At 40.6% G+C, this 10,777-nt stretch overlaps 1 protein-coding gene across 2 annotated transcripts; it reads left to right on the plus strand.

Annotated features, from left to right (window-relative positions):
- The first annotated feature begins 11 nt into the window (after window positions 1–11).
- ccdc85b (coiled-coil domain containing 85B) lies at window positions 12–7,708 on the plus strand. 2 transcript variants are annotated; one of them, XM_088989846.1, is made up of 3 exons: window positions 12–146; window positions 224–634; window positions 2,124–7,708. In XM_088989846.1, exon 3 carries the CDS (start codon window positions 2,140–2,142, stop codon window positions 2,740–2,742), a length of 603 nt encoding a protein of 200 aa, XP_088845972.1. In that variant the 5' UTR covers window positions 12–146; window positions 224–634; window positions 2,124–2,139; the 3' UTR covers window positions 2,743–7,708. The 2 variants fall into 2 exon arrangements, with proteins under 2 accessions (XP_088845972.1, XP_088845973.1); XM_088989847.1 differs by having other exon boundaries at window positions 56–634; window positions 2,124–2,295; window positions 2,365–7,708.
- The last annotated feature ends 3,069 nt before the right edge of the window (window positions 7,709–10,777 follow it).

A 10,777-nucleotide genomic window follows, 5' to 3' on the forward strand; every position in this document is an offset into this window, starting at 1 on the left:
ACTCCATGCGGCTTGATGGTGTGTAGCCCCTAGCGGAGAATCCCAACCGTGAAAGTGTCTTGTGGAGGCGGACATTGTTGTGCTCAATGGCCAGCCGGATAATGGCCATATATGATTTTTATCACTGAGCAAATTCGGTCTCTTTTGTAAGCAATCTATTTTTTAATATATCCGACTCCTGAAAATGAAGTGTTTGTGAAAATAAGCCGCTGCTTTCGCACAGAAGTGGAGAAACCGGAGAGAGAGTCCATTGAGCTCGGATGGTGATCCGGATGGTGAGTGGCGATCACAACACCCAACATCTGTGTTGTTCATCGTTCCCCGATGGATTAAAAAGGCGGCGGTGGATGGAGCGAGCAATTTTTCCAAGCTGCTGGCTTGAAATCACAATCATCTTCCTCGTCTTCGGGGCGAAGTGAAATACGCACATCGACCGTTCCCTTGTTCGCGGAGGCCCGTTTTTGCAGCGGTTTTTTGGTGCTTCTGGTGACTTCTGGTGACCGGTACACAATTGGGCACAAAATCTTGTCAAATGAAGAAACCCTGCTGGTGTGATGCTTGCATCCAGAAGGCACACTGGATGAAGATGGTCAGCGTGTGAACAAATTGCATCCTCCCAGCAACATTTTCTCAGGTACAGTTCAGTGAACACACGTTTGTTTTGCATTTCTGAAGGAGCGGGAGGGAGGGGGTCTAAACATCGGTTAGTTACAAAAAAAATCATACACTTTCTACCAATTTTTTTAACACAAAAGTGAAGATATTTCCTACATCCAAAAGAACTAATAAAAAAATCCTAAAAACATTGAGTGAGTCAGATGTTCAGTTAATAACAGAGAGAAAAAAAGAACAGCAGAAAGATTTTCTGAAAAAAGGGGCGGATGTGTTTTAGTGTGTTTATTTTCTTTGAGAACACAACAGGGACTTTTCAGCAAATACGGGATTGGTACTGACGACATAAAAAATAATAAATATCAACTTTGTCTGTAATTTCGTGGCATCTTAAACTATGTTGAATAAAGACCAGGAGCAAGACAACGCAGTTTATTTAAACAGCATGTTTCACACACAAGGCAACACACTGTGCTTCACACAAACAAAACCACCTAAAGGTATTAAAAAAAAACTGATGAAGATGTTCAAATGCAAACCAAAGAGAACAAAAGTAGCTTATTAAGGGCATTGACAAAACTAAAATGCCTTTACAAACTAAAGATTTAAAAGCCAAGGAAATCATAAAAAAAGTATCTTTCTGAAATTACTCAACGAATGTGCGGTAACATTGATTAAAAAAATGCTTGAAGGGAAGGCAGGAAAGAACATCAGAGTTAATATGTGTTAATTTTCTGTCCTTTTTTAAGTAATATGTTGTAAATATGTTGACATGAGGCGGAATGGTAGTTCAGTGGTAAGCACACCGGCCTCACAGTGCAGAGGTCGCCGGTTCGCATCCCAGTCTGGCCTCCCTGTGTGGAGTTTGCATGTTATCCCCGGGCCCGCGTGGGCGTCCTCTGGGTCCTCCGGTTTCCTCCCACACTCCAAAAACACTTCACTGCAAATTGTCCCTGGGTGTGTGTGTGTGAGTGACTGTTGTACGTCTTTGTGTGCCCTGCGATTGGCTGTCAACCAATTCAGGGTGTCCCCCCACCTCGTGCCTGAAGACAGCTGAGATAGGCTGCAGAAATTTGAACTGAATGTGAAAAGATCTTCAATAAGAAACATCCATCCCATTTTCTGAATCGCTTACATCATGTGCGTCGTGGGGTGTGCTGGAGTCTATACCAACCATCTTTGGACAGTATACGGGGGACACCTTGAACCGGTCGCCAGCCAATCGCAGGGCACACATAGACAAACAACCATTCACTCACACCTGTCGCCAATTTAGAGTGTTCAATCAGCCTGCCGTGCATGTTTTGGGAATGTGTGAGGAAACCGAAGTACCCGGAGAAAACCCACACGGAGAACATACAAACTCCATACAGGGAGGCCAGGGTGGGATTTTAACTCACGACCTCTGCACTGTGCTAACCACTCGACTAATGGTCCGTAGTTACAGATATTTCAAATGTAATGACCGTCCAAATAAAAGTGACTTGTTTTTTGTCTCTTGTGTTTTAAAGCGTTGAAATTGAGAAAATGAGCAACGAAGGGGAGCTCCTGACACGGGAGCTGTCAAAGATGTCAGATGAAGACCTGCTGGCATGCTCCAAAGAGGAACTGCTGAGTCGCCTTCGCAAAGAGGAGTCGGAAAAGATGTCGGCGCTCATCCAGCGAGGTCGTCTCATCAAGGAGGTGAACAAGCAGCTCCAGGGCCACCTGATGGAGATCCGCGAGCTCAAAGTCATCAACCAACGTCTGCAGGAGGAGAACGCGGAGCTGCGGGATCTGTGCTGCTTCCTGGACGACGACCGGCTCAAGGTGAAGAAGCTGGCGCGCGAGTGGCAGCACTTTGGCCACCACGCCGCAAAGGTCATGCGCGATGACCTGGGCGGCTACCTGAAGAAGCTGGCCGAGCTGGAGCGCAGCCAGGACGGCCTGGTCAAGGAGAACCTGGACCTGAAGGAGCTGTGCCTGGTCCTAGAGGAGGAGTGCGTCAGTCGAAGTGACTCCAGCCCCGGCGGCTCCACCGAGCTGGCCTTGCCGTGCATGGTGGCCCGGGACCTGGGGGACGGCAGCTCCAGTACAGGAAGCGTGGGAAGTCCGGACCAGCTCCATTTGGTGTGCTCGCCGGACGACTGACGCGTCAACAAGGGCTTTGAATATGGACACCGAGGGCTAGACGCAAAAGGGCTGTGGTCGGAATCCTTTCCTCATCGCCAACTTTGCACGGAATGCACAGAAACAGTTCCGATGTTTACCTGAAATCCCTTTTATAGTTATGAGGGGGTTGAAAAGAAGTGGAATGATTCAGAATGCCGCATTCCGTGGTCACTAAATTGGGATTTTTACAGAGTGTACCTCGATAGTTCTCAAAAAGTCCACTAAAAATCACTTTTAACTCATTCACTACCAGACGATGTGCAAAAATGTGTCCACTCCAGTGCCAGCGTTTTTGTCATTGTCACTTGAATCCCAGGAACCACATAATATTGAGTTTTAGGACTACATTAACATTCAATGTAGCGTAATAAACCTTAGAATCTCTTCTTTCATCAGAAAAAAATGAGTTAATTCCTAAGTTATATGGGTCTGGAGTTATCTGAGCTTAAAATGGGGGTAGCTGTACAAAAGGCAAATGCTGCCGCCTCATGGAAGGAAAAAAACAAAAACATTGCCAGAGGTCTGACCAGCGCTTTATTGGCACCCCCTGCAAGGAAAACCAAAACCCAAACAAATTTGGAAATGGCGCTCCTTGTCATATTTTCAATTCCCAAATAAATTCGGGAATGGCAATGAATGAGTTAAGTAATAAGGAATTTGGGAATGTCAAATGATTCATCGTACAGCAACTGTTCCCTAAACACGAAATAAGGAACTTTTAATAGTAAACCAGGACTTGCAGCTACTTCACAAAAACTTGAGTCAAAATCCCAATACCTTATTGATCCGGGTGTCGGGACATTGTGAATGATTCTGAAATGAGTCATTTGTCTCGAATCATCTCAACACAAAAGAAAGATTCGATTCAAAATCTTTTTAGAGTGAATTGGAAGTGAAGCATCATTTCCTATTTCCTACTGCCTAATCACAAAATAGGATTCCCACTTCCTATAATAGACCACGTACAATAGAGTTGAGTCAAAATCCCTGAATGAATCCCTGATGAGAGAAAAGAGAAGAAATCACTTTGCAACTCTCGACTGAATAGTTCTCCCTTGAGGATTTAGTGTGTTTAAAATGCCTGATTTGGTGGCAGCATTTCCCAAAAATTGCAATAGGTGTTGCCATTTGGAAACAGATTTGTCTTAAAGAGAATTCTTTATACGAACTCATTCACTGCCAGATGTGCAAACATTTTTGCAATGGTTTTTGTCATTGTCACTTGAATTCCAGGACCCACAGAATATGGAGTTTTAGGACGGCAGTGTAAGAAACCTTACACTCTACTGTATTCTTTCATCCGAAAAGAAAAAGAGTTAATTCCTAAATTACTGTACATTATATGAGTCTGGAGTTACATGAGCTTGAAGTGAGAGCGGCTGTCCAAAATACAATGCAATGTATACATATTGGTTAATAGAGCGCTTTAACAACAGTTGAAGCTGGAAAAAAAAAACGCTACCATGGACAAAAGTCAAATGCTGTCCCGTTGTGGAAAAGAGGAAACATGACCAGAGGCCATGCCGAGCGTTTATCGGCACCCAAGCATGAAAAAACTAAACTGAAAAAAATTCGGGAATGGCGCTGTACATCATATTTTCAATTCTCAAATTAATTTGTGAACGGCAGTGAATGAGGTAACTGTAAATGTCACAAAGGCCAAATTGTTTTGCACAATCCAGAGTCAAAATTATTTTCGGGGAAATTCCAATGTTGGATTGGTACATGCATCTGTCTTCTAAATGAAAATACATCGGGGGGTTTTTCAACACAGTTTTTGCATTTGCATGACGAACTGCTCGGATTGGTGGAAGTGGCGGAAAGCTCTGATGACAAATTTGCACAGGGGGATTGTTTGAATTTGTTTTCAATTTCTGCACGGATTGAGGTACAGTGGACCCCTGCACATTTGCACTTTGGCATTCTCCAATGTTTTGTTTTTTTTGCTAATTCTGGTCAATGATAATCCCAACAACACTTCCAATAGTGGAGGTTCACTGAGAGTTTACAGCATGATATTATATTTTTCAATCTAACAAAAAAATCTTTTGAAAGGCTACTCAGCCATTGCTGTTACATATTTACAACATGCCAGATCTAGTTCAGCTAGCAAATGATGCGACCGACACACATACTAAAGGTGGGAATCTGTGACATTGAGAGACCATATAAGGGAAAACAATCTGGTTTTACCTCAAGCGCCTTAACAATTCATCAAAACACATTTTCGCTTTACTTCATTCGTAATATCACTTTGAGGAAACGAAAAGGCCAAGATGAAGTTGACTGGAAAGCTGATGTAAAACAAAAAAGCAGAACACCATAACTTTCAAACCACAAAAATATTTGTTAGCTTGATGCTAACATATGATAGGAAACACCATATGTGGTAGTTTTGTTTTTTGTTTTTTTTAACTGCTGATTATTCCATTTGAAAAAGAATAAATTGTCCCATGTGACTAGACAGACGGGGTCCACTGTCCTTCAAACATAACTGTTTTGTGGCAAGGCAGTGATTCCGAGCGCAGCCAAGTTGTTGTATTCAAGTCCGTGAGCCTTTTCAATGCTGCAAGACTTGCTGTGTGCCACATCGCTGACCTTTTCAGGACGTTTCACAGACCTCTCTAGATACTGTAGGTTTTAATCCGTTTTACAGGTTTTCTAATGACTGTTGTGCTAAAAACAACATTTTTCAATTGTTTGTTGTTTGAAAAAAAATAATGGGACCAAAAAGTGGGTCGCATTGATCTATCTCATGCACTGAACGAGGGTTGCAAAGAGGTGGGACATTCCTGGAAGCTATGAGGCTTGGGGAATTTTCCACAGAAATTTATGGGAATGGATCAAAATCTCAGACTCCACCTCCACAAAAAAGAAGTTGTGTCAAAATAGAATTTTCTATCCGAAATATACCAAAATCAAAACAGAGAAAGAGTTTTGATGGCAGTTTAATGACATGGGTGTTCGTCATTCACGCTGTGAACTGTCATTTTCTTACAATCACAACACACACTTTCTCCGAACTACTCCGACACATGCTTTGTTTATATCCGCACTCTGTTGACGTGTAACCTTACTCCTTTCCGACTTTCAACATGTTCACATTTCTCTCCCTTATGATAGACTTTTTTTACCTCCTGGTCGTATTTTCTACGCAAAAGCTGTGCTGATCTCAAATATAAAATAACTACTGGCATCTGTCATTACCGTGATGCAGAAGCTTAATTTTTCTTCTTCTTCTTTTCCTTTCGGCTTTTCCCATCAAGGGGTTGGTTGCCACAGCGAATCAGTGTCCTCCATCTTCAGAGGTCAGAAGCTTAATTTTTAACATTTAAAAAACATATTTGTAAATGGTGAGGTGACGAATTAAGATGTGCACGAGTTAAGAGCCAGCCTTGATGTATTCCCCAAATTTTCTTGTTGGAAAGTTTCCAAGAATTTTGCAACCCTACACTGGTCGAAAAAAAATGCCTTTTTTTCTATTGCACTGGACTGGGCAATTTTTGGTCGAAAGATCAATTCCAATCCGGTTTTGAGCCATATTTAGTCAGTGGAATCCTCGTAACACAGAAGTGGCGTTGAAATAGTGAAAATTTGCCATGGGGGTCCAGCAACGTGTCCTATTATGCACTCTCCGCCTCAGGACCAGGATGCGAGTGCCATACGACGTCCGTGGCGATTGTGCGGTTTTTTTTCAAACAATCCAACGAGGCGACAGCCCTTCAGGTTTTATTGGAGCCACGCTGCGACGCGAGCGAGAGGGCTTCGTACTCGTGAATACTTTTCAAACCAACTGGAAAGGCTTTGAATCAAACTGGAAGAAGAAGAACTAGTCGGAATTCATCACTCTACTGCATTTGGACTTTGTTGGTGTTGATTTTTCATTGACGACACAGCACAGACTTTAAGTTGCATCTTCCCTGTATGCTTTGTATTTATTTACCAAATGCTGTAACCTTAAGAAGTGTTTACATAACTCGCAAAAAGTTTGGGATTTCAGAAGGGAAATTTTAAGAGGGGCATAAAATACAATGACCCGGGTGAACAAGGTTTTTGTGTTCAAATCAAATTTACATTGGAAAATAAAAGCCTTGCAGTGAATTTTGGGCAATGTTCAAATTGGGATTAGGAGTATCAGGTTTTTTTTCTCGTGTTGAAGTCAGAACTCAATTTACAAAATAGTTACAATTTGTACATATTTAAAAGATAATGCTGTCAATGTTGAAGTAAATTTCTAGTGACAAAAACATTTAAAGTACATTTTGATTACCCCCCAAAAATAATGAAATCAATTCTAAATAATCACAATATATTTTTGTCAATATTTTAGAAAATTAAGGGAATTATTGTTTTCCAGTTATTTTTGAAATGAGTACTCCAAAAATAAAAAATAATTTGACCTTTTAGGGATGAATAAAAAAAATATTTGGATATTTGAATACATTCTGATTAAATACGTCTTTGCTGCCATAAATTTTGAACATTTTTGTCAGTGTTCAAATTAATTAATCTATTTTAAAAATACAGTAATCAATATTTAAATAAATCCAGTGACAAAAGAAATAAACTCCTTATTTTTTTATGTAAAAATAAATTCAGGTTGATAAAAAATGTTCATGCCCAAAAAAGCTCTTTGCCTAAATTTTTTTCAAAGGGCTTTCTTTGTCCAATCTCTAGCTTTGTTGGGTGTATAGTGAGACAAGAAGACCGCAAGTGTCACAGAACAACATACTGTTCACCCATATGTCAAATATCCCAACTTTTTGCGAATACAAAATGTATATCTTTGAATCCTCTTTTCCCCTTGATTTCATATTGTGTGGCATTGCAAACCCTTTTAGTTGAACGATCCCATCGGGCGATGCACAGGATTTGGATCTGTTTTAGGGGTGGGCTGTGTGCTCATACTACGTTGAAGAGCTTTAAATACAGTGCTATGACACTTTTCGGCTGCGCTGTCCTTTCTCGTGAAACGCATGAATACACAACGCGCATCATTGATTTTGGGCATGTGCGCTGTATTGACCACTTGCAACACAGCGAGAAGAACCATGGATCACAAATCTCAACATTCACAATACCAATAACATATATAGAATTGTTTGGTATTTTAAAAAAACTTATTTGAAATCACCATCCTTAAAAGTGCCTTCAGGCAATACTGTACTTGGTTTAAAGTGTGAGTAACCAAAAGTAACTTTGGCAGAAGAAAGTGTTGTTTAAACTCACTCTTACATTTGATGTATTTAATTTAAAAAAGTATTTGATAGAAAACTTTGCTCGAGACCCTTACTCACCACCAGCCAGTAAAAGGGCTCTTCCATGGAGGATTCCCAGCATGGCATTAGTCTCCCCACCGCATTGACCCGTTGTCAGCAACACAGGCCTCACAGAATTGACAACATGAAGCCACACACACACACACACTAATATTTGCCCTCGAGCTCTCCATCTGTCATTTGTACCTTGTCAATGTCGCTAACCCATTTTGAGCGTAGCAACCCGTTGCCCTCAGAGACACGCATGAACTGTACCAGCCAGTGACTCGCATCCATTTGCTGAAGCAGGCGATGAGGCGCACGAGTGGATGCTGGCACTTATCCGGAGCCATAATGTGTATTATTATACAGTGCAGCGTAGCCAGACCTGTACTGAGCTATGGGACACATTTACATTTATTATATGAAGCAATTGGCTTTTTAGCGGTGGCCTGTTGTGCATTTAATTCACGGCCTTCAGTGGGGACTGCCCCAATTTAATTTAAAGTTACCTTTACCATTCTTGTGGAAAAATAGTAAACCATCCCATAATCCCATGAGGTTGACTATAGTGGTAGGACACAATAAACCACAGCACGTCTGCGTTTAAATTTGAAGGTCTCTTCAGAATGCTAACAAACGGCGATCTTTATGCCTTTGCAACCATGGCAACAGCTAGGGTTGAGAGAGTGGCCGTCAAATCCCTGCTTTGTAATGATTTTCTGAATGAAGTCAAAAGAAACCTTTTTTGGCTTTCCCCCCGACTATTAAAGCCAACAATGTTGCAGTACAAGGGTACAATGGTAAATGAAGTTTTGTTGGCGAGGCCTGCCATTCAATAGGCCACAGGTGTCAAAGTCAAGGCCCGCGGGCCAAATCCGGGCCGCCACATCATTTTTTTCGGCCCGCGAAAGCAAATCAAACTTGTTAAATTCCATTATGATTGCTAAAATCCGAGCCAAAATTTCATATTTTTGGATGTCAACCACAATAAAAGTCATTATTCTTGACTTCAGATTTGAAAACGAGTTATTCATTAATTTGCTGTGTGCTCTATATGTAATATTTGAAGGGATTTAAACATTCTAATGGGTTCCCCAAATTCATAACGGCCCTCGAGAGGAAACCATAACTACAATGTGGCCCGTGGCAAACACTGACTTTGACACCCCTGCAATAGGCCATTCAAAAGGCATTGCGGGAAATAAAGAAAAGCCTCATGCCCACTATGAAACGTAACCTATAACTTCATATAGTTGTGCTAAGTAAATTAATCATAACCATCAATAAAATACCTCATACTCATCATAAATGTTGAGTATTAACTAAACGTGAATATATCTCGATGTTAGAGACGATTTTTAAAATTTGGCTGGAACAAATCACCTCTGATCCACCGATCAGTAGACAGGAAATGGTGGCCTTATTAATGGCCATGGCCATCTTAGATGTTTTTATTATTATTATTATTATTATTATTATTATTATTATTATTATTATTATTATTATTATTATTATTCATTTTATTCATACGCACCTTTCAAAACTCTCAATGACACTGTAACTGCAGCTGATACATTTGTTTATGACTGCTATCCCATAGTTGACCAGCAGATGGCTGTGCTTTATTTTCTTAACATTGCGTTGGGCTGTTGTCACTTGCGGTACAGATTTTGCTTTCTGCACTTCGTTATTTAAGTTTCATTTTACTGAGAAGACGGCGAGGATCGACATGCTTTATCGCCGTACTGTTTAGCAAGGAAAATACAAAAGAACAAAGACCAACAACTTCTATTTCGGACAGAAAGCGGGCAAAGTGTTCTACGGTGAACTATTTGAATCATATTCATAACTGGATGTGTAACAAGAAAGCCATTCTTTTTGTATCTGAAGCCATTGTTTGGATTCTCCAGCAATGCAAGACGTCTTGGCGTGACGTCACGAATTGGGGGCGGGACTTTTTGAAAATGCCCAATTCGCAGCTCAATTTTTTGCAGATTTTGGACACAAGTCATTTTTATTGGTGTTTTGCATTTGAATAAAAATATCATTATGCGTGTTTTAGGTATTTTAGATGCTATAAAACGTTTTCCTGATGTCAGTTAAAAAACAAAAAAGTGACGTCGGTTGCCCTTTAAAGAATTAACCATCTATACAAATAACCGGAGTCCTCTGTTTCGAATGGAAGAACAGACACATTACAGGATTACTTTTTCTGCGGGTGAGCAGTGGCAGGTAGACGCGCCCGTGTTCACTTCAACCCGGAAGTAACACACACAACAACATTCAAATAAAATAAAATTACTCACCATTTGATGACTTACTGGAGTTGGTAGACGTTCACCTATGTGCGCTAAAAGCTGAGCGGCCAAGATCAAAATGAAGAGAATATACCGTTGAGAAAATTTGATGCTACTATATTTCCTGGAACAAATATTAGCCTTTATGTTGTAAATGTAGGTCAGTGGTTCTGATAGTGTTCAAATATTGTATTTATACTGAGCATTTTATATCTCTTCACATTTTACTCAATCTGTGTTGGCTCATTGAACAAATACTTTACTGTGTTGAATAGCAACGAATGGGTGTACAGGAGAGAGAGAACTGTGCTATTGACATCAGCACTTTACTAATATTAGTGCAACACTAAATGTTTACTATCAAAAATGGTGAGTATAATTTTTTTTTTATTGTTGCTGTGCCGATGACCATTTTGTGTTTGGGAGCCTTTTACTGAGCGAGTTGCTTGTTCTGTA

Source organism: Hippocampus bargibanti, linkage group LG02 (assembly GCF_051943395.1).
Source record: "Hippocampus bargibanti isolate YZ-2025 linkage group LG02, ASM5194339v1, whole genome shotgun sequence".
Classification (NCBI taxonomy): Eukaryota; Metazoa; Chordata; class Actinopteri; order Syngnathiformes; family Syngnathidae; genus Hippocampus; species Hippocampus bargibanti.